This window comes from Mugil cephalus, chromosome 8 (assembly GCF_022458985.1).
Source record: "Mugil cephalus isolate CIBA_MC_2020 chromosome 8, CIBA_Mcephalus_1.1, whole genome shotgun sequence".
NCBI lineage: Eukaryota > Metazoa > Chordata > Actinopteri > Mugiliformes > Mugilidae > Mugil > Mugil cephalus.
The window spans coordinates 16851626-16874939 of record NC_061777.1 but is presented as its reverse complement, the minus strand read 5'-3'; the positions used below and the strand labels follow the sequence as shown (position 1 = coordinate 16874939).

Genomic DNA, 23314 nt, shown 5'->3' with positions numbered 1-23314 from the left:
ACGGAAAAAAATCTGGTGTCATTTGGAAAAAACCCCACTGGACATCCTCTCTTAGCAGAACAGAGACTTTATTGTCAATGTTTCAATAGCAAAGCCGTAGATTCGACAGTAGTCCAAAGCACTATTACAAACATAGGAGGTAGTCGACACCGAGTCTTCACTGAGCATTGTAGTATGCATAGAGAAATGCTATGGTCATGATGATTATTGACTTATGTTTCCCAAAAAGGGGCATTTTAGACAAGGTTTGGCAACTCAAATATTTCTCTTGGATTACATAAGTGAAAGTACAGCGTTACATCAAGATAAAAGAGGTGAATGTCTCCTCCTCACCCTCTGTCAGGTCCTCCACACTATAATAACTTTCTTTGTGCACTTGTGCTTCTTCCCAACACCCCTCGTATTAGCAGGCGCTCCGTGGGTTGGATGCCCGCAGTGCCAACCCCGCCAGAGTTCTCCAGGCAAATGTGGAGAACTTCGCAGGGCAAGTTCCAGCTCTGCTGATGTATGTGGATGCGATCCGATGGAGCCGCTTTGCGCCAAAAGCGTTGTAATGCCCTGGGAGGACTTGGTCGACCTGTTTAAAAGGATTTTCCAGTCAGTGGATTTTTGAAATGATTTACAGTGCAGGCATTTCTGGATTATTAGTAGATAGAGAATCAAGCAGCATTTCTGTAGGCGAAAATCAATCTCAAATGAGTTGTTTTTTAAGCAGACAGGATCGACATCAGAGTGAAATCCATCAGAGGCAGTGTACATTTAATATTATACGTGGTGTGTTAAATTTAAATTCTGGCATCAAAGTTTGAAGGCCCGAAGCGGTCAAAGTCAAAAATAATAAATGACTCAAATAACACTAGCACAAACCTAGGAGGTGCTATGTAACATATGCACAGCATTAAATAAATGCAACAATGCAATAAAAATTGGTTCTGTATCTATGGGGGAAATAATACCGTAATAAATACATGAAAAACAGGAGAATTAATACAAAGGAAAATAAGTGCAGAACCAAATGAAACCAAATATAAAATTTGTCATTAATGCCTATATCATAACTTTTGTCGTATTTGATGACATACAGTGGGGGAAATAAGTATTTGATCCCCTGCTGAATTTGTAAGTTTGCCCACTTCCATAGAAATGATCAGACTCTGGTTTTTATGGTTGTTTACTGGTTATGGGTATAGACAGAATATCAGTCGAAAATGCATAAAAAACACACAATCTAAAAGTTATAAATTGTTATGTATTTTATTAAGGGAAATAAGTATTTGATCCCCAAGCACAACACAAGTCAGTACTTTGTAGAGAAACCTTTGTTGGCAAGCACAGCGATGAGACGTTTCTTGTAGTTGGTCACCAGGTTTGCACACAGCGCAGGAGGGATTTTGGCCCATTCATCTTTACAGACAGTCTCTAAATCCTTCAAGTTTCTTGGCTGCCTCTTGGAAACTCGGAGCTTCAGCTCCCTCCACAGGTTTTCGATCGGGTTAAGGTCTGGAGACTGACTAGGCCACTCCATGACCTTAATATGCTTCTTCTTGAGCCACTCCTTTGTTGTCCTGGCAGTATGTTTTGGGTCATTGTCATGTTGGAAAACCCACCCACGAGGCATCTTCAGTGTTCTTGCTGAGGAAAGAAGGTTTTTGTCCAAGATGTTACAGTACATGGCTGCATTCATTGGCCCCATAATGCGGTGAAGTTGCCCTGTACCCTTTGCTGAAAAACAGCCCCAAAACATGATGTTTCCACCTCCATGCTTAACTGTGGGTATGGTGTTCTTTGGGTCATACTCACGTTTTTTCATCCTCCAAACACGGCGGGTCGAGTTAATGCCAAATAGCTCAACTTTGGTTTCGTCAGACCACAGCACTTTCTCCCAAGCCTTCTGAGTCATTTAGATGTTCACTGGGAAACTTAAGGCGGGCCTGTACATGTGCCTTCTTGAGCAGGGGGACCTTGCGGGCACTGCAAGAGTTCAATCCATAACGGCGCAGTGTGCTGCCAACTGTTTTCTTGGTGACGGAGGTCCCAACTGCTTCCAGATCATTAACAAGCTCCTGCCGTGTTGTTTTAGGCTGCTCCCTCACCTTTCTCATCATCATCCTCACTCCATGAGGCGAGATTTTGCGGGGAGCTCCAGACCGAGGACAGTTGATGGTCCTTTTATGGGTCTTCCACTTGCGAATAATGGCACCAATAGTTGTCACCTTCTCACCAAGCCTTTTGCTGATGGTTTTGTAACCTATACCAGCCTTGTGCAGGTCTACAATCTTGTCCCTGACATCTTTTGACAGCTCTTTGGTCTTGCCCATGGTGCTGTAGAAGTTGGAATGTAAGAAACTGATTCTTAGAGCAGGTGTGCTTTATATACATGACGAGTTAAGATCAGGAGTATTGGTAATTAGTTGACTGAGCACAGCTGTGTGCCACATGCGCACCAGCCAATCTGTAGGAGCCTGAATTCTAAGTGAATTGTTAGGGATCAAATACTTATTTCCCTTAATAAAATACATAACAATTTATAACTTTTAGATTGTGTGTTTTTTATGCATTTTCGATTGATATTCTGTCTATACCCATAACCAGTAAACAACCATAAAAACCAGAGTCTGATCATTTCTATGGAAGTGGGCAAACTTACAAATTCAGCAGGGGATCAAATACTTATTTCCCCCACTGTATACATTTATTGACTAGGAATGATGATTGTGACAATTTGTTCTTCCATATCGAACGTCAATCAGTCTGAAGAAAAAGTCGAACTACAAGCTGAAATGATAAGGCTGTCGGCCAGTGTGTTTCAGTGTCAGGTACCTGTTCGCTGTCCACCAGCCCCACCAGACGCTCACAGCTGCTGATGTAGTCACTGACGCGGCTGTAGGGCAGCCAGTCAATCATGGCGCCGTCATACACAACATCTCCGCTGAAAAGCAACTTGTTGTCACGATCGTGGAGGCAAATGCTTCCCCGAGAGTGACCGGGCATGTGGAGCACTGTCAGCTGTCTGTCGCCCAGGTTTATGACATCACCTAGACAAGAGAAAGAAAGAATTTTTTTTTTTAATTTTTCATGCATACAAACATAGTAGAAGTTGTAGCTTTAAGGCAGCAACAACAAGAATGAAGTGAGAGATATGTTACCATTTCGTTTAGAGTCTAGACATTCAGTGTGTCACCGGTTTGGCCCAGGCCAAGTATAAGTTGCACAGTGTGACAACAGAATGAAGACAACGCTCAAAGCAACGAGATATTCCAACTGCACTGCAGCAGCGGCACTGACACAGCAGAACCGGTCGGTGTATTGACCCACAATGCAGAAATTACAGTCTGCAAGAATAAAAGAGAGGCCAGCAAATTAAGTTGTGGACCACAGTTCAGCCACCAAACCTGCTCACTTCAAGTGCAGTGTCATTTGGGATCCAGATTTTGCGCAGGCAGGTATAATACTATTGGGACTATTTGCTACGCCTAAAACCCCAGACAAGTTGCTTCTAGTTTTTAGAAATATAATGATGCATACTTTCAAACAATATGCCCATAGGTTTATCTAGAATCAAATGTGTTATTTATTACGCGCGACTCTTTGATATTGATCTATATCTGTGTCCAGTACATGAGATGGGACAATACTGACAATATTGCACAAATTTATGAATGCATCTTCTAACTACAAACACAGCATAGGTGCTTCCTATCAGTGTGTAACCAGCCTCTGCATGCTTTTACACTTTCTTTCTTGAAAGTAACCCTGCATCAAGTCATCAGTGCATGGGCTTAAAATAGAAAAGCACTGCAGATATAGATGCACAATGGGCATGGTGGAAAACAGATGTTCTGCTTTTAGCATAATTTCAAATTATCTTTATCTATTATCTTAAGCCCCACTAACGAATAGTCTCTATCTGCACTGGCCCATCTCAAAGCAATAAGACACGTACACCTGCATAAGCACTCACCTCATATTGTTGAGCATTACAACATTCTGTAACATTAGCTGTGCGGATGTGTGTGAATTCATAAGCTACGTCATTTTTGGTTTTCTGCCAACTTCATGTACTCTGAAATACACCCCGTGATTAAAGAAACGAGTCTCTACAGCTATGGAGCCGGGCGCATCCATCAAACCCATTAGAGCAGGCATGTCAAACTCAGTTTGGCTCTGGGGCCGGATCCAGACTTTCTGTTCTCAGGTGGGCCGGATCAGCAAAAGAATGTCAACTCCAAATATTTAGCTTTGTTTTTCAGTACTATGCTTTATCATTCAGCCTACATTTGTAGCCTACCCTACATATTATAATCACGGATAACAAGGGATCTTTTCTAAGCACAACACATTTATTCAAAACCAATGGGAAAAAAAGGATTTTTCATGTTTGGCCGTGAATGTGTTCACAACTGGTTTATTTTAACAGTTGAGTGAATGCAGTTTTACACCTGAACCAACTCACCACACTAAACAAACTCTAGCTATAAAAAAGCTATAAAAAAATATTTTCGCCTCAATTGTCATACTGCTTTGAAATAAATGAAAAAAGAAATACAAAATAAAATAAAATAAATAAATAAATAAAAAAGTTATAGCAGTGCATGGGCAATAGGATTAGACTACATCAGATCAAACTACTAGGCTGGGCCTACTGAAGTTGAGAATATACTGCACAATATTAATTGTCTTTAATATGACATACTTGTCTTTATGATGAGTGGCGCCGAATATTAAACTCTTTGAACACTGCAACTTGCTGATTACATACCAAGCACACTGGTTTTGCATTCACTTCTGTGAATAAATACTTCTCGGTCCATTTCTCCTGGAAAACTCTGCACTCCGTGTCCACTCTTCTTTTTTTTGACAGTGCCATTTTGGGAAGGGTGTGTTGACCGATAACTTGTTTAGTAGTGGTGAATGGTGAAGCAAGACTGCCGGTTTATTTTTACTTGGACACATCACGTTGCGAATGTTTATTTCCTGTGACTAACTCGTGTCAGTGCCGCATGCTTGACGTGAGCGCTTTTACACATTTACTGCCCTCTAGCGGCCGGAGGGAGCATTTGGTTTGTATTTATTTTAAAAAATCACAACTTTTAATAGAAATTAGCTAGAGACTCGCTTCTTTTTTTGACATACTCAGAAATTTATGCCGGGCCGGATTAAATGACCCAACGGGCCGGGTCCGGCCCGCGGGCCGTATGTTTGACATGCCTGCATTAGAGTATCGAACAAGATGCTTATCCCAGCCTAAGTGCATTTTAAACCTGGTCTTTGATCACAGATCTACTCCCCTGCCACAAATCACATCCGCAGATGCAGCATCTCCTACCCACCCTCCTGCAGTATGTGTGTAGGCTGCACAGCCTTGACTTTGTAGTGTCTTGCCCTCCATCCTGGACTTGGAGACTCGGCGATCTCCCTGTCGCTGAGCCAGGTGACCATCTCGAAGTTGTCCCCGTTGGCCACGGCATCGACCTCTGCGCTGTGGACGCCCACCTGTTGGAACTGATGCAGACCGCCCGAGTGGTCGAAGTGGGCGTGGGTGGCGATGGCCAGCAGCGGGTTCTTCCTCTGCGGGTCTTTTCCGAGCAGGCCCTTGTCGTCGATGTAGTCAGGCAAGCTCCTCAAGCCCAGACCGGTGTCTATCACCACGTCCTGGTGCGTGCCGCGGAGCAGCCAGATGTTAGCCCGGTTGTCCGACTGGTAGAAACGCTCCTGGATCCAGAAGAGTCCGTCTCCGAGCGACTTGTGGGCGTACCAGTCGGCTGCAGACATCCCAGTTCATGCACTCGTCGAAGTAAGCCTCGGCGGGGGGTTAGCGCTGTCAGGTGATTCGGCGGAGATGTGGGACTGGCCTTCTAGCTGGAGGTGATATGTTTTCATTGAGGTTAACGTGATGGTGACCGCCGACACACCCTTGTAGGTGGAGAGTGTCCTCATTGGTCGAACACATGAATGACGAGGGGCTTAAATCGGGCTGCTATTGGCTTAAATGAGACCCGCCCCTTGACGTCACGCAGAGGCGGTGTTATATTTACGCATGTTGAACGTAGAGTGTGGTGTACCTACCATACAGTTAAAAGCCGGTGTTAGCAAAGATAAACACGTCTTAGTTAGGTTTAGTTGTGTTTTTTTGTGTGACTACAGGAGTCAGTCTAATAGCAGAACGACAGACACAACTGCTCAGTTGACTGTTATTGAAAACATGGACAGTTAGCAAAGGCTAAATGCCGGTGTGTAGCCCTGAAGTGGACAGACTTTCACGAGCTAACGTCTCCACAGTAGAATCAGTTTACTTTACAGTCCTCTTAGTGAGTATTTCATCTCCCTCCTTGTCCGGTTGCCTTTCTGGCGTGTCGCTGCTGTGCTGAGTAATGCTGCACTGCACTGAACGCGATGAAAGCTAAACATGCTGTGTCAACACGTGTCCGGCAGGGAAGTTGACTGAACGCATGTGGACCCCGTGTTGCAGGTACAGAGGAGGCCAGCAGGCATGGCGGGCAGGGGCCGTGGAGTGGGTGCGTTTACCTTCAACATCGAAGCTCTGGGCATCGGCAGGGGCAGCATGCCAGAAGCCAGGGTGGGGCCCAACCCTCTGTTTCCAGTAAGTAAAAATGTCATCACTATATTAAACTCACCTATAAGCTCGCAAAGTGCACAGCATTCAAAAAGAGTGGCATTCAGACCAATGCTCCAGTATGAGATCCAGAATTTTTTTATTTGTTAAAGGTAGGCAACACTTTTGAGGAACCAAAAACAGAACAATATAAAATATACAATGCCATAAACGTTTAACTGTCCAAACTGTCCAGGGTGTAAACATGGGTGTATGAGCAAGGTTAGTTGATATCTCGAGCAGGAATTTGCAGTCAGGTAAGCTCCTCAAGTTTCACCTGTTATGTTATTATGTTGCATTTGTGTTTGTGAAAACAGTATTTCTCAGGGTTGACTTAACTTCAATTTCACTTGTGTTTATAAAGTACATTTAAAAACAACAGGCGTCGACCGAAGGACTGTACACACTGAGCTGTTAAAGCTTTCTGGAATAACACACAAAGATAACCGTGCTGTCAACACAAAGACAAGACAAAGGGTGAAATTAAAAATACTGATGTAAAACACACTATCAACCGCTCTCAAGTGGATTTATTTAACCAGGAATAAAAGCAAGTTTTAAGAGAGCAATTAAAAGCAGTCAGCATGTTTAACATGCACGGGAAAACAGTTTGGAGCTGAAGGTGCACAGACAAAATGTCCACTATTCTGGGATGCACATTATTTTGCGGCTGAAGTCCAAAAATTAACTCTCTTAACTCTCTAGTGACAACTGTGATGTTGTGATATCCCCCCAAAAAATGTGAAAGGAATGTGTGTACCTGAGGTTTTAAGGACCCCAAGGGTTAGTTTGCTCCCATTGGAATCTACTACCATATACTTTCATTCATACAAATTTTGGATCAACTCATCAAGAGACTTTGGATAATGCACGTCCCCACAATAACTGTGACAACAGGGCAGCACCAAAGCCAAAATAGATATGAACAGTTATTGTCAGTCTGGAATATAACTCAGCCTTTTAATCAGTCAATTCTTAAGCAATATGGTACATTTCCTGTATTTTCCTGCACAGCACTTTACTATAAACAACTGGTGTAATTGCAGTTTAGATTTAGCTAAATTATTCTGTCGCACTTGAAGTGCCTCAGTAAATGGAAGAGCATCTACTCCACAGAGTTGATCAGTGGCAAACAAACCTATCTATTACAGAGGAAGATACTGTAGTGGTTGTATTTACCTGTCAACACCGTTCTCCAGACCACGGACTTCAAACCAGTTCCACTGAAAGCTGGCGAAGATGAGAACTACATGCTGGCCTTAAAACAAGAGATGAGAATAACAATGCAGCGGCTGCCGCACAACATCAAGAATCATTCCAACAAAGCAGGTGAGGAGAGCGTTAGAAACCTGATACTAGTGCTACAGAATGACTTTGGCAACTGTGAGCGAAGATGATGCAGCTTTTACAAACTGAGACATTTAATTAAAGAGAGAAGAAGATTTATATCGGAATATTGAGTTGAAGCTTCTGGCATTACAGTTCTTACAGGGTCAACAAGCAGTAGGACATCTTTTTCTTCTTCTTCTTAAACCGAAAACTGATTGATCGTGTTAGTCATTTCATTTGTCGCTGGCACATACTCGTAGCAGAAAAATTAATTTTACCGAGGCAGACTTTGTTCTTGTTTACATGAAACAGAAGTGGAGAGATACACGGAGAGATACCTGAAGCTAACCCAGATTGACGATGAGAACTGGACTCCAGGTACTCGCATAACACGGTGCAATGAGATGAGAACAAATTGAGCAGAACTAAAAGGCATTCATGCAAAAGCTGTTCTTTATATTTTAGACTGGAACCTCTTTCCGAAAGAATTGATGCCCAAAAAAAAGAAACCCCTTGCTAAAGCAGGTATGGTATAGCGATTCTTACAGTGTGCAGTGAGATACCAGTCTGTGACTAAAAGAATTAAGACAAAACCCTTTTATACACCAGGCACAAAGAAGAAAACTGTGAAGCCTTTTCCAAAAGACACGGAGGCCATACTGAGTAAATTAGATGTAAGTCTCTTTCTTTTTCTGTCCAACAACTGAGCATGACAACCCCCATTTCCCAAAAAGGACCCAGTGGGGCGCTATGCTGTAGTAATTGCCGTGTGCACTAATGAGCCACCATGATACTGGCCTTTCATTTGTGTGCTGATAGCAAGTCGGACGGTTCTGGGACACAACGTATATTATTTCCTAAAACGCTTTCCCACTTCACCTCAGTCCGTCTAAGTGGTCTGAGGCAGCAGTTTCAGGTCTGTCTTTACTGCAGGGCCGATGTAAGGGCAATTTAATACGGGCTTTATGTTGTGTCTCTTGATGTTTATGCAGATTCTGCAGATTTACTTTCATCATGTACTGTGAAACATTACTCTTACACTGCAGGACTATTTTCTCACGCAATCTTTCAATAAGCAAGAGAACATGTCCTTTTTTTTTACTTTCTCAAAAAGTCTCTGGGATGGCCATCTTTAATCTGTTCTTGTTACTCACACGTTACACAATTTACCCAACTACTGGTAGTAGTCGCATGTTTCACCAATTATTTATTTGCCATTGCAGCTTTTTTTTTTAATGTGTTGCTGGCATCAGATTTAAAAATGAAACGTATCGTTTCAACTTTTCTCATGTGTTGCCTTTGCAAGAATTTGCAAATTATTAATTGAACATAGTTGAGTCTGTTTTCATTTCTGTCGTAGTCCCAACCTCTTTGGAAACTGGGTTGTACATAAACTATTAATGTTGTGTTGCTGGCTTTGGGTGCTTAATGGCATCCATTTATGAACCAGTTTGGTGCAGTTCGCACTTGCTCCTTTACGTAAAGGTTCCGTTGTCTCTGTGTCAGGAACTGGCGAAGAAAGATGACGGGAACCCTGAACAATCGGACGACGAGACCGAAAAGAAAAAAGCGAATGAGGATGAAGAAGAAGTTGAAGAGGAAAACTATGATGAAGAGGACATCGAAGAGGTTTGATGATAAATGATAACATTACAGCTGATTTGCCAAACGTGTTACTTGCCAGACCCAACATTGCACTTTACCCATGTTTCCTTTGCTTGTGTAGGACAACGACTACATTGAAAGCTATTTTGACAATGGCGAAGACTTTGCTGCAGACAGTGATGATAATATGGACGGAGAAGCAACGTACTAAGACAGCATGTGTCAAACTTGTTTCCATGAATAGTCACTACGCCTTGATTCTGTTGTAGATAAGTTTGAAGTTAAGTTTAGCAGAGGAGCTTTATGCTGTGTGATCTTGATAAGTGAAGTTTTCTTTAATGAACGATGTAAATAAGAAATGCCAAAATGTGTGCACACTGGCAATAATTTATGCAAAATAGATTTATTTATTCTCCAGCCTGTAGCACATTTCCACAGGTTGAAAGGCACATACTGTCAACAACATGATGCTTTGTCATAAAATATCGAGACAATTGTGATCAAATAAAAGGGCTAAATAAAGTCTAAAAGTTCATAATTACAAGAACAGGTCATTGTGGAGTAGTGTGCATTTTCCTATTCTCCTGCTGTGCCCTTTTTTTCTTCTTTGTTTTTAAAGGAAATATACAAATAAAAAATGCAGTTCTCTCCAGGCAAGCAAAGACAAAATCAAGCAACTAATGGAAATTCAGACATAATTTAACTGGTAGTACTCCCAATACTGATAGCATAAGTAAAGGCTAATGCCCAATAGTCTGGAAATAAATTAATTCTAATTAAACACAATGGCAGCAATTACAGTCGTCTGGCAAACTGTGTTGGAAAATATACACGATATACTAACAAAAAAGATGGCTGTACCAAACTGAGTCAACACTGTTTTAAACCAAATCCACAACCAGAATGATTTCTCTGCGTGCAGTCACTCAAAACTAAACATACTGAAAGATAAAGTAGCTCCTTCAGTGTGTGTGTGTGTAGCCTGATTGATAATGTAGCAGCATGGGTGATAGCAAAACAAATCCACTGGAAACCTAGATGACAACTCTTAAATGTGTCCATTTTGGAAAAAGGTAAATCTTACATAGCATCTATCCTTCAAAACGGACACAAATCGGGCAGAAAACGTTGGACCACTTGAATGGACAGACACAATGAATGTTTGTGTCCATATCTCTATTCCTAGTCTTTCAATCCTTTTAAACTACAGTTCCCAATATGTCCTTGCAGGACCAATTGCACTGCTGTCAGGTTAATGACAACTCAAACACAGGAACCACCCAAGTTTTATTAGGTCTCACAGTAAGGAACAAATTGGAATGTAAAGTTGTTATCCCTTGCTATGTATTCTCAAGCTCTCCGCCCTCTGCTTTGTCCACAGTGGGTCCCGCGTCTCCATTATCCACATGTCCACGTCCAGCTAATCCATGGTTGTTTGCTTCAACTTCAAGGTTCAAGTTATTGTCTTGTATCTGTCCCTGAGGCATGTTGCCAGAAGCTGGCGTGGGAACACCGTGATGGCCGACGTCAGATTTCACAAGAACCTCGTAGTACAGCAGATAAAACACAGGTGTGACAATGCCAACGACCAGCATGATGGCCACAGCCGTCCACCATCTCATGCCCCAGTCTGCCCCATAATAAGGGTCCTTTCTCTGTGCTGGTTTATACTCTACCTCTCCAAGGAGTGGCTGCTGCTGCTGCAGCGTTAAGGAGGACACAACTTCATTGAGGTTGCTCCGAGACGGCCCTGTGGATTTCACCAGCCGCTCGATGTCCTTGTCCTTTTCCAAAAGGAATCCTTCCACACTGTCTGTAGAGCAAGACGAGTCTGTGGAGGACTCCAAAGGGAGGGATGTGATAGGTGAGATCTGGGGCAGGCGTCTAGCTCCTGTGGGAGAAGCAGATTTGAGAGGACCAGATAGTTCTGGGGTTTCAGTGAGAACGCTAAAGCGCCTCACGGGAATCTTGACTGATCGCAGAGCAAAGAAGTCCTGGTCTGTCAAGAGGTTGTTGGCACGCTTAAGGTCAGTCACCTAAGAATCACAAAGAAGAAAGATCAATTTAATAATCTCTTTACAAACTGTACAGACTTAACAAAATGCTGGTATATTTTCTGTTTGCTAAATTTTTAGGATTCTGAGCCAACCACTAAACTATACGAATCTACAAGCTATCAATATAGAGATATATTGTGGCATCTGTCTTTCTGGTTAGATACAATAGTGAACTTGAAATCTGTTCAGCAACTAAACATTTAGTTTTTTGCACTCAATGTCAAAGGAGGTTTTTGTACATGTGTGATGGCGTGCAGAGAAACATTTAAACAAGAACTTACTGAACAATGGTAATGCAGGGCAATGCTGTTCAGGGTGTCACCCTCCTGGATATCCCTGGTCAGGTAGATAATATCGTCCATCTTCTCTCTCGAGGTGCTCCTCCGCAGCCTCTCTCTGCCGCGTGGCCGCAGCTCGTAGCTTTCCCCATCCTCCTCCGACAGATCGTTCTCTGATCCATTGTTTCCAAACAAGTAAGCATGACCTCCGTTGGCAGGCTGCACCATGGTGGCTGTCTGGAACCCATAGTGCTGGCCTCTGCCAGACATTTTTGCTTCACTGTATTTAGTGAAAGCAGAGACAGTACCTGAGTATCAAAATCTGCACTTGCACGGCATCTTCTTTGTTATGTCAACCAAGTTTCCTGAAAGAAGACAAGGAAAACTCCATTTAACTATCCAGATGTATAACCTAAAACAAGAAGCAGACTTCCAGTAAAATAATAGATGTTTACCCAATACATACAGGCAAACCTGTGCTACTGTCATTGTTTCCTCTAGGATTTATCCCCTTGTACTAGTAACGTTACAGCTGTCAGTGCCGGTGCTGTAGTAAACATAGCAGCTAAACTATTCAGTTCAATAGTTTCCGTTAAAAGATTAGACTGTGTCTCTGACCACGCAGATATCAAGGTCCCCTGTTTATGCAACATTTCTGCCTCTTGACCTTTTGTCCCTCTGTGGGAACATCGCCAACATTAATGCGATATCTTATCAGAAGTTGTTGCCTGACATTGCCCTATCACTTTGAATGCCATGATGGCATCTCCTCCGGCTAACCCAGGGGCAGCAATCACTCTGACGAGTTAACCGCAATAAGGACGACGTCTCGTTTTACCAAGGATGTGGTTAGCCGCTTACATTGCCCTGAAATGTCAGCCTGCTTACTGTTAAACTGTGCAATTGCCTATGAAACAACAAACTAACAGCACATCCAGATAGTCAGTATCTTTCATCTCCGATAGTACAGCCGTTGGATTTCTACAATAGCTAAACAACGTATGTTTACAAACACGTACGTTTACTAAACCGTCGTCTTAAATGAACGGACACCTGCCGGGGTGATCTTGGACTAAATGCGTAATGTGCCTCGGGTTCACGGTTTAGCCAAGCTAACAAACCGATTTCGATCAGCACAGGCTAGGCTGCCGCTAACTAGCGCCCGTAGGTCTCCTGTAAGCTAACGTATTGGTATACGTGGTCAAAGCTGGCGATTAAGTTCTCAAATGTCAAACGTTTGTCGTCAAACGTCGTCTTTACCTGACCAAAAAGTGAACCCCGATCGCTCAGTTGTCGTCAGTAATTCCCATACTTCCAGGGAGTGAACTACGGTCTCACCTCGGCGCCGGTCCGTCCCCTAGTACCTGCTAGCCTGTCTGCTACCGTCACTCACGCCACGTCAACAGAATATTTACGTAATGACGTTGTCGCAACAACACAGAAGCGCAGCTCTCAGCTTTGATCACTAGATGGTGCCAAACGTCAAGTAGCTGAGGGATGAGGTAAGTGAGGCTTTCTAATCGAAAACTTATTAAAAAAGAAAGAAAAAGAAAGAAGTGTCCTTCTTTGAGAAGAAAATAAAAAGTAAAAGGCAGAGAAAGAGACAGAATCGTTTAAAATTGCGTTAACAACACAATAAAAATGGGAACTATAAAACAGTAAAAGAGTTCAAGAGAATCATCTTTAAATAATCAATCAATTAATAATATAAGCCAATCTGAAAATGTAGGCATTGCGTTTGCTTTTAAAATCTAAACTGTATTATAAAAAATATATATCGATTGAAAAAAAAAGTTCTCAAATAATTACTTAAATATATATAAACACTGTCATTGTCCTTTAATCGACCACCATCTCCCAGTGAATTTGGTGGCTTACTTTCCTTGTATAGTTTCTTGCAGTGTCTGAGTGGTCTTATCCCAAATATTCATTCTATATTCATCGCATTCCAGTGCAAGTTCAAATACAGAATAGAAAGCAAAGCAGTGGCTATGTGGGAACAATATATCTTTATTTTGGCACAGTACTATATCCCATGTATTTTACTCTATTTTGATTTGTATCTACAGTATATTAATTATTCAAATTTTATATCCTTATAATTAAATCAAACTGAAGTAAATATCATTTCTCTCACCTGTTGCTTGTCCAGGTTGACCACTATCCTCAAATGATGTCAAACTTATTTTGTTGTGTGAATTTTTATTTCCACTGAAAGGTCTGAAGAGCCATTGGCTGTGAATTACATTTTTTTCAGGGTCAAATTACAATGCCGTTTTCTTACATCAGCCTATAACCTGCTTTAGATTTGCTTTGAGGTCATTCTGATTGTACAAACACAGCCACCATCATAAAGAAATGTGAAAACCAAACCAATCCTGTACACTGACAATTAATAAAGAAAACTCACACAGTGGGGAATTAAATCAAGTTAATAGCCTATTCGTGTGGAGGTAGGTGGATCAATAACAGCCAATATTTTATATTTTTCAAGATACTCAAATGTCTACGAATGTGAAAAGTTCATCTGGAGTGTTTACAGCCACCTCGGTCTATGTCTGTTACGCTCACAGGGTGGCGCTGTGCGTAAACAGTTTCTACTCACTGCGCGCACCCTTGACAGACAAATGAGATTAAAACATCTTGTCTCATTAGTTACCGACCGGGAGACGAGCTTGAGTCTCCGTGTAGCTGCAGACTAATCTTTCTTCTGGGACAGTGAGCCGTGTTTGGACAGTAGCAGGAGCTCCCACATGGCTGCGGGGACGCGGAGCTGCGCGTAGAGAGGAGAAGCTCTTCCAGGGACCAGGGAACCGCTCGCAGTCTCGGTTATTTCTCCCAGCTCCAGTCCCGTTAGATGACAGACGCGCTTCTTCTCATGTCGTTCACAGGAAACTGAAAAAGAAGAACCTATTCAGGCGGGTTTCATTGAACAGTTCAACAATGCAGTTGCCGTCTGAAAGGAAGGTGGAGCTGAAGACATCGTGACAACTTACCGATGTTATCCACGGCGATAAAGATATCATAGTAATTTATCTTGGACTGAGAGGCCAAGCAAGGTGTCAGGTAAGTTTACACGATTCACCTTGTTTTGTTTTGCTTTTTTTTTTTTAAAAAAAAAATGTTTCTGTCTGTGATTTGGGACAAATAGTAAATACGTGTGGTGACCAGCAGAACTTACAAAAGAAAAAGACCTGAGGATGCGAGGATGTGTGACACACATCCACGCTAGGACAATGCTTAGATTTTTTTTAGTAAGCCAGTCAAAAATGATTGTCAGTTCTAGATTGATAGTGCAGAAAATAAAGGAAACAAATGAGTAGCGATACTCCTCATCAATTATGCCAGACAGCTCAAGCAGACGCATTGTGTAAGACTATAAGAAAACGATTAAAAGTGCTTGGCCACTGCTAATTTCTTTTTGCGCCTTGCCAAAAATACCCCTCGGAGCAGCTAATAAAATTGAAAAGCCTAAATATTGATTCAGCGCAATCAGTAAATGAATGGCCGGGTAGCCCATTGAGGACGGAGACAAACGCTTCCATGGTTACATCCAGGATCTCCAGTGTGATTACTGCGCTTTGTGTGGGGTTTCTCTCTCCCACTGAAATAAAACAACAACTGCCACACATGGTGAGCCGGGGACCCTCTCATAAAGGCTCTACTGACTAATCTATAGGCTTACTCGGCCCATAAGTAATCTTGGCACACTTTGAGCTGCGCACATGTGCTGCTACTGTTAAATAAACGAGTGGAGCCTGTAGCTTCATTGTGCCGCCGCTTCTTTGAGCATTTTACGCAGATGTCCAGACTCCATAATTTACGCCAGTTGATGGGGTGGGGTTTGCAGACCTTGGATAATTGAATATGTCCTCCTTATCTGTAATTGATTTGACATGATGTCATCTCGGTGCGTCCCTGACAAATCTCTTTTGTTGCCTCCTCTGTGGTGCCTCGGCAGAGTTAAATCCTTTTTTCTCACTGGGGAGGGAGGGTGGGAGCTGTTTCTGTATCCTTTCAGCAGTTACACCTGCTCTTTCTCAGCACCAGGCTTTACTGTTTGTGAAATGGGTGAAATTGTCAAATCCCTTGGTTTCATTTTCTTGTTTTGTGTGCAAAGACGCAGCAAAACTTGAGATAAAATCACTTGTGCACTTTCTCAGCTCTATCTCCATCATTTCAAACCCGCATGTCACCGTGTTGTTGTTTTATTCCAGATTCGGATCCTCTAAGATCCTCACTTGCTCTGAGCTCAGGTCCTTTGTTTGTCAGTGTTTATGTCATCGCCTGGCAGGGGTCAGCCCCCATTCGCCTGTGTGAGGGTCTGAATGTGATTCACTGGGCGGAAACTGTTTTACTGCCTGCCTCTCTCCCCTTCTGTCTCACCCCCCTAATGGCTGCACACTACAAAAGGGGGCAGTGCCATAAACAGAGCCGGTTCATTGATGAAAGGTGCTGGAGTGTTGCACACTGCAGACAGGACGAGACTGATGTCCGGTGGAGATGAGAGGGCTCGCCTGCTCGGTGTGTGGAGGGAAATAGTGAATGACGACAGAGCTCTGCGTGCAACAGGCTACTGCACTCATCTGATCTGTGCACCGTGGAACTCACTGCTGGAGCCAAGAGTTGTAAAGCATGTCTTTATCTCTTGAGTGGAAATGGAACGTTACATGACGTGACGGCTACTTGTGATCCACGTTACTTCAAGCACATGCATGAGTTATGAGAAGTGTTTGTTTTTTCCATGTCCTCTTTCGTAGACAAAAGAAGAGAGCAATTTTTAGTTTTGTACATTGATATTACACCATTCTTGTCTTCTTCTCAGTGAGGACTTTGTATCCAATGTTTGTATGAGGCAACAAGACAAAACCCACCTAGTATACACATCATGATATCCACGCCCTGAGAGGCTTTAAGATAGCGCTGAAGTTAAAACTGTAAGTTGTACAAGTCCATGCAATCATATGCCATTGATGGTTATTGGATTGTTTTCTCTGGCTGTTTATTTTCGTCATTGTGCGTATTTACCCGAGTAGACTTAAGTTATGAGAATTATTTTCTGAGATTTAGAGATAATCCTAACAGACATATGTTTGAGTCCATCTCTTTCAGTGTTAAGTGTTATTTCATTGTCCTCAATCATGTGATATTCAGGCAGGATAGGGGGAAAAAAATAAAAGGCACCGCTGTGGGCAGACACTGTAATTGGGACTTTCAGCTCCTGGAGGAGACATTGAAGACACTAGGAGCGGACTTATAGAGTCAAAGTAGAAAATGTAAATGCAGAAAAATGTTTAACAGCAAAAAGAAAGTAATTTGTGCCAGTCTCATTCCTCGAGTTTCAACCAGTTAATTTTAATAAGGAGATCGGATGCAGCTCGTGTTGCATTTGCTGCTCACTGTTTAACATTCAGTATGTTCGATAAATAAGTCAGGACCTTATTTATTCATGCCACCCTGTGGATGAGACATTCTTGGGTTGTCACGTTTGACGGCGCAGTGCCTGGAAACATTGACGAATCTCATTTCAGATTTAGTGAATGGTTGATTTCAAGTCGTAAATAAGTCCCCCTGAAATGTTCTCTGGGATTTTGCACTTTGTTTTCAAAATTCACTTAACAGTTCATTCTTACGCACAGGAGAGAGTATCATGTTTTAGTAGATGTTGCACTTGGAGCAGAGGGACAGGAGAGTGGTGAGCTGTCAGCGATGGCCAACAATCTTGAGGTCTCCTTAGCGGGCCTGACCAACCACATGTTGTTCCCGGTGAGAGGATAGTACGGGCACTGCAGTCAAATGCCGGCCACGACCTCGCTGTCAACTCTCATAGTCACATATGCTTACACATGTACACATACATACACATTTATTAATATATCTTTATTTGTCCCACAACGGGGAAATTTCAGTTTGCGACAGCATAAGTATTTTAGCATCAAACTTGGACTCTGACCTCTGATGTCAGAAAAGCCGGTGGCACCAGTCGGGTCGACCTCAGAGCCTTTTCTGCCTGCTTTTCTGAATTTCTGATGATCTTTTGTAGAATGGGCTCAAACGTTCTAATTTTATTTAAAAACAATTTAAAGTTTAAAGTCAGTGCAGGAAGAGCCCACAGAGAAACAAGCTTTGCTTTGAGATCCAAACACAGAGAAAAGTTAAAGAACACTGAGGGAGGCTGTGTGTCCTCTGTTTCACATTAGTGCGGCTGGATCGTACAAATTCAATTTTCAAGGAGTGGTGAAAGCATCTATTGTTTTTTCACTCATCACTAAAAGGCCCTAAGCTCCACGGCCTTATTTGGCAAATGAGCACGTCGTCCTCGGTCCGTCCTTTATCGATCCCGTTCTTTAAGCAAGCAGACCCCCACCTGTGTCCCTCTGTCTGGCCATAAATCCACATGAGCTCCACCCCGTGTGGAGCCATGTGGGACACATCCCTCGGTGCCCCCTGCTTCCAGTCCTACTTGAGACCGTTCAGGTTGAGTGGGTCACTCCTCGCTTTCACCTAGGATGGGTGTTAATGCCAACAGTCCCTGTACTGTTCTTCCTTTGTCAGTACGTTCACTTTGTCTCACTTGGGTCTTTGCATATGTGCAAGTGTGCGACAGCGCATGAACAACCATGAGCTTTAGAAAAAAAAAAGTGTCTATTTAGAACAAACCCGTTGATGTAGGCCATCAATCTTCCACATGTTCTCTTCATTACCCCTCCACCTTATTCATCCACCCTCCCCCAATGTGTGTGTATAACCCATCCCTTATTTCTTTCATCCGCACACACTCATCCCCCTCACCATCAGCCCCATCCCTTACCCCGGTCCCTCTTTCTTTCTGCTGTCTTTCTTTTCTTGTCATTCTCTGTTTATCTCTCACTTCCCTGATTGTTCTGCTGTTGGTCATGGGAGAGGAATTCTTCACGAAGCTTTGTGTGGTCATCTACTCATCTGACTGTCATTATGAACAATAGCCAAAGAGTGGAAGCATTTCAAGAGATTGGGATCGCTCAGAAATAGATAGAAATTCTATCTGTTTGAAGGCCTATAGTTGAAAAACTATTGATTGAATTTGATCTATGTATATGTACAGCTTGTCACATCCACTATTATGTGATGTGAATCCTCCAGAATCAGTAGATATAATAAACCTGCTGAAAATAAATCAGCAATCGGTTGTCTTCAAGGTTTTTGTTATTTTTTTCTCCAAATACGTCAAGATCTGCTGACCGTGCTTGTTCAGGAATTTGGTTCCTCCCCAGTCCTGCCATCTGGCCATTAGTTCTCCAATGCTTCAGAAGCTTGAAAGAAAGAGGAGCTGCCCCACACCTACTGTACAGAGGATGTGTGTGTTGTGCGTGTCCCTGTTTAGGAGTGATAGAGTAGAGCTTCGAGAAAAGAAGGGAGACTGAATAGGATGGTTTGGATGCTGCTGGAGAGGATGCCTGCATGCCAAAAAGGGGGCGAAACAAAAGAATAGAGAACTGTGGCAATGTTAGAAATGCACACAAAACACAAAAAGGAGCATGAGTGAACAAAAGCCTGCTCCTTAAAATTGTGCGCTGGTCAGTGAATCGTAAAGTCCCGCCACTTCTCCAATGAAAATACACCCCCGTTTTGGGTTCTCTGTTCTGTGAACCCTTTTGAAATGCAATTAGCATTTCATCCAGGCCCAACCGGTTACATGCAATGAAGTAATACCCTTTCTAATTTGTCCCTTCGGTCTGTGAGGCTATGCAGAGCACAACCTTGTTTAATCCTCTTGAAAGTGTTTTTTTTTTTTTCTGTCCGCCTCCATCACTGTGTGTCATACAGGCTAATCAGTCAGCCAGAGCTCAAACTGGAAAACACTCTAAATTGCTCACGCACTGGTTCCTACTCAATTGGAACCACTTTCCCTTTTCTATATCCGTTCCTTTCCACTATTTCCCAAGAAGAAGAAGAAGAAAAAAACTTGTGTTTTTGTTTGAAGATGCGAGATGCCGTTGGCTCAGCTTAAGAGCAGCCGACCACGGCCATGTGGACAATACCTCAGGAAAACTCTCCCCCTGTTTCTTTTTTCACAGTAAAATGCACACTTGATTGGCAGTCTCTTGCCCCTGAAGGAGAAATGCCTGGTTTAAAAAGTATCGCCTGACAATAGCTGGAGGGCTGACCTCATGCATTTTTGTTCTTTAGAGAGGTATTCACTCAACTGCTTTCTAGGTCCACTTATGTGAAAAGCATAATTTGGTTGCAAATCAGATCTTTCTCCACCTTCTTGTTGGACTAACAGAACGTCTTAGCGTAGAATACTTTTCCTACTCCAAATAAATAGAATTGTGTTTTTTGAGGTCCAAAACAAGCCCAAGGAGTATTTCTGATGTTTTGTCAGATTTAACAACGTATATTTTAGCCCTAGTCACTTATTAAGTTTCTTAATTTCTTCTACCCAAATACTTTGTATGGCGAGAACATTCACTCATCTAAAAATACCAGAAACTACATGTGAAGTGCAATTATGGGCTTGTGAGTTGACCGGGAATGGCAGCCGTGGCCACGCCAGGCTGAGAACGGACGGTGGGTGGTTTCTGAGGTAGGGCCTGACACACAGTGGGCTGGAGGCATCACTTAGTGTGGAGAGCAGCTAAAACGGAAACCAGTCCAATAAAGTGAGCAGAGATGGCTCCACGGTTTTGGACCAAAAACACACCATAAGATGTGATCTCTATGGGGGGAAAAAATGTATTTGATTTTTTTTTTTCTCGCATTAAATGGTACAGTTACATCATTAAATGATTCACATATTATTTTTGTGCTCTGTTCTGGGTGCACTGTCAACAACTTATATACGAGTTAGCAACAACATTTCATATTTAGCCAGACCTTCAAATAATACATTTGGCATTTGACTGTAGGGCATATCTATATTTTGATGTTTACAACACCAAAAAATGGTTTAAATGTCACGGTATGCATTGTGCACACTTACTATAGCCCGTTTCTATATTCCCTTCTGCCTCCCACGACTTCATTGCCTGCCTGTGTCTGTTTACCCTTCTGTTTATCTTTGTCAGTATCCACTACGATGTGTGTTTGCGTGGTTGGCTTTCGGTGTGAATTTGTACCGAGGAGACACACAAACGTTCCAAGACCACTGTTATATTAGTTGATGTTAATGACAGAGCAGTTTCTTCTTGTGGCCAGACTGACTCCAGATCACCGACCAGAGCTGTAAGATTGATGAATGAGGTCCCACTGCAGGCCTCCCAGCGTCCGACAACTGGGGATCACTTTTTGTGTGTGTGTGTTTATACATGTGTGCATTTGACTAACTGCCAGATATAACCACATAGTCTTCACCATGGGCGTTTCAAGACCAGGGAAGCCTCAGGGAAGGGATGCCGCATGGGAAAGCCCTTGATTAAAACTGTACAGACTGTTATCCCGCACACCATCAACCAAAAAGGAAGTAAACATGCTGCATTAAAAGTGGAAACGCTTTCAGTGCTTTCAATACTTGGTATTCTTACTGAAATAACAAGGTGAAATGCAAAATCATTGATTATGGTTACAGGGGCTGGCAGGAAAATAACCCCACTTGTCGTATTTAATAAGACGAAGGGTTGAGACACATTTCTTAGTTAAAAGAACGTCAGTTTAAGTCACAACATGGCAGCCTACAGTCGTGAGGTCGTAATGTCAATCACCTTGCTCGCGGGAGCCGGCACACGGCATGTTCCTTCCAGTGAATTTTGCAGCGTCACGCTTACTACCATCGTCTGTGAAGTCTTAGGCTTACGGTGAATAATTAATACTAAAGATTACAACACAGTGGCCATCGTCAGGAGAAACCCTAGAGGTATCAGCGGCAAGCACTGACCTCAGGAGCAGCCCTGCAACCAGACACCTCTGACAGGGATATCTAATGGACTGTTGTGTGTTTGTGTGTCTGCAAGAGATCTGCTGTAACAGTTTTTGTGAACCAGGCTCCTAACACTCCTGCTCTGAGAAGGGCTGACAGGTGACGGGGTCAAACCATCACAGATCAGCACTGATATCTACCTTTGCTTTTTTAACTTTGAGCCAGCCAGGAACCACTGTCGGGTGATAAGCGACACATTGCAGAGATAAAAAAGAATGACGAATGAAGTGATAAGACTAAGCAGCTCATAGAGAGATGAGAAACTGACAGTAGTTATGTGATTACATGTAGATGCTGAAGGGATACGTGACATCCAGAGTAGGGCACATGTGTCTTTGAGTGTACATGTACATGTTGCCTATACATTGGTCTGTTTATCTTTGATCTGAGTTCAGCTGGTGAAACGAAACGGGGGAGGGGGGTGTCCCGCTGAGCCGTCGCTCAGTGCCCACCGTGAAGAAACTTTCCTGGCAACACAAAGCCTGCTTGTGCAAGGGGACCATAATTCTAAATGATTCTTCATTTTCAACAGAAGAAAGCAGTCAGCTGGAAGTTTTATGTACTGGATAAGTATGGTGATGGTAAAAACAGGGTCAAGGTCCTGGTTTAAAAAAATAATAATAACTCAGAGCCTAACAACAGCTTTAGATTTTGCGTCTGATTGTTTTTGAAGAATGATTCATGTGTGCCCTAATTGCGTGTCACAGAGTACATCTTTGTTTGATTGGAGAGAAATACAACAATGCGCTTCGCATATTTACAGCGTATAGGGGGTAATACGTATTAAGCGGATGCAAATGTTTGTGGTGCAGGAAATAAAGTAATGCAATAGAAAGAAAATGTCAGTTGACTGTGCTCAAAGTCCCAGAATAAGTCAATAAAAGTTATTTTGGATGGTCAGAATGCGAAGGCTCTTTAGTTATGGTCTTTTTTGTGGTTTGTTAGAATGCCAGGTCCTCACTTCAGACATCATTTCTCTCTATCTTGGCTCAGGATATTTGCGATGGACAGTGGGTTTTACTCTTCAGTGTCCTGGACTGTCACCCAGCTGAGCTTTGAAACCGGGCATTTTGGATGCGTATGCTGACCGTGGCAGCTCTTGCAAATGCATCCGTGTATGCATGTCTCTGTGCACCTCTCTACATGAACTCTGACTCCCAGTCTTATCAATGTCAGAGGTCTGCGCCAGGCACTCCATGTCGCCTTTAGCTGTGACAGACAGATCCTTGGGGCCACTGCATCGCCTGGGGCCAGGGCTGGCACAACACATGATGCCAGCACAAAAACTGCCCTGCAGCTTCTGAAACAGACCTGTGCCATCCACACAGCATCTGCTTTGTATCAGGACCTTTGAAGACGGTGCGGCATCTGCGTCAGTGGATGTAAAAAGGACACCCCCTCTGTTTTGGCATAGCGTTGCTAGGAGGTTAGAGGGCTGGATGCTTGCTACCATCCGTCAAAGAGATGGGCTAAGTGATGTTAGGCAACATTTGGACTTGAGGTTTTGAGCCTCAAAGATTTACTGAAGGCAGTCTGT

The 23314-nt window shown here is 42.9% G+C and overlaps 4 protein-coding genes across 7 annotated transcripts in view; 2 read left to right on the top strand and 2 right to left on the bottom strand.

Moving 5' to 3' along the window:
• Positions 1–51: 51 nt before the first annotated feature.
• mblac2 (metallo-beta-lactamase domain containing 2) lies at positions 52–5911 on the bottom strand. Its single transcript, XM_047591126.1, has 3 exons — positions 5331–5911; positions 2821–3035; positions 52–577 (listed from the first exon to the last, which is right to left on the bottom strand). Exons 1-3 carry the CDS (start codon positions 5770–5772, stop codon positions 404–406), a joined length of 831 nt encoding a protein of 276 aa, XP_047447082.1. The 5' UTR covers positions 5773–5911; the 3' UTR covers positions 52–403.
• A 144-nt stretch (positions 5912–6055) lies between these two features.
• Positions 6056–10576, top strand: polr3g (polymerase (RNA) III (DNA directed) polypeptide G). Of its 2 annotated transcripts, none has more exons than XM_047591127.1 (8): positions 6056–6308; positions 6470–6601; positions 7813–7942; positions 8255–8320; positions 8408–8467; positions 8552–8616; positions 9449–9571; positions 9669–10576. In XM_047591127.1, exons 1-8 carry the CDS (start codon positions 6225–6227, stop codon positions 9756–9758), a joined length of 750 nt encoding a protein of 249 aa, XP_047447083.1. In that variant the 5' UTR covers positions 6056–6224; the 3' UTR covers positions 9759–10576. The 2 variants fall into 2 exon arrangements, with proteins under 2 accessions (XP_047447083.1, XP_047447084.1); XM_047591128.1 differs by having other exon boundaries at positions 6433–6601.
• Positions 9932–13290, bottom strand: lysmd3 (LysM, putative peptidoglycan-binding, domain containing 3). Of its 3 annotated transcripts, none has more exons than XM_047591123.1 (3): positions 13143–13290; positions 11886–12247; positions 9932–11583 (listed from the first exon to the last, which is right to left on the bottom strand). In XM_047591123.1, exons 2-3 carry the CDS (start codon positions 12150–12152, stop codon positions 10888–10890), a joined length of 963 nt encoding a protein of 320 aa, XP_047447079.1. In that variant the 5' UTR covers positions 12153–12247; positions 13143–13290; the 3' UTR covers positions 9932–10887. The 3 variants fall into 3 exon arrangements, with proteins under 3 accessions (XP_047447079.1, XP_047447080.1, XP_047447081.1); XM_047591124.1 differs by having other exon boundaries at positions 13221–13283; XM_047591125.1 differs by having other exon boundaries at positions 11886–12162; positions 13143–13269.
• A 344-nt stretch (positions 13291–13634) lies between these two features.
• Positions 13635–23314, top strand: part of adgrv1 (adhesion G protein-coupled receptor V1) — a 92815-nt gene continuing 83135 nt past the window's right edge. The window contains exon 1 of the mRNA XM_047591129.1: positions 13635–14948. The gene's annotated coding sequence lies outside the window, so the exon portion shown is untranslated. The remainder of the gene's footprint in view (positions 14949–23314) is intronic.

Excerpts from the sequence above, each read along its gene's own strand:
- mblac2 (XM_047591126.1), bottom strand. The coding sequence starts at position 5,772 with ATGTCTGCAGCCGACTGGTACGCCCACAAGTCGCTCGGAGACGGACTC. Across the intron at positions 3,036-5,330 it reads TACACACATACTGCAGGAGG|GTGATGTCATAAACCTGGGC; the intron begins GTGGGTAGGAGA and ends TCTCTTGTCTAG. Across the intron at positions 578-2,820 it reads GGCTGGTGGACAGCGAACAG|GTCGACCAAGTCCTCCCAGG; the intron begins GTACCTGACACT and ends CCTTTTAAACAG.
- polr3g (XM_047591127.1), top strand. The coding sequence starts at position 6,225 with ATGCCGGTGTGTAGCCCTGAAGTGGACAGACTTTCACGAGCTAACGTC. Across the intron at positions 6,309-6,469 it reads TTTACTTTACAGTCCTCTTA|GTACAGAGGAGGCCAGCAGG; the intron begins GTGAGTATTTCA and ends CCCGTGTTGCAG. Across the intron at positions 8,321-8,407 it reads CGATGAGAACTGGACTCCAG|ACTGGAACCTCTTTCCGAAA; the intron begins GTACTCGCATAA and ends TTTATATTTTAG.
- lysmd3 (XM_047591123.1), bottom strand. The coding sequence starts at position 12,152 with ATGTCTGGCAGAGGCCAGCACTATGGGTTCCAGACAGCCACCATGGTG. Across the intron at positions 11,584-11,885 it reads CCCTGCATTACCATTGTTCA|GTGACTGACCTTAAGCGTGC; the intron begins GTAAGTTCTTGT and ends TGTGATTCTTAG.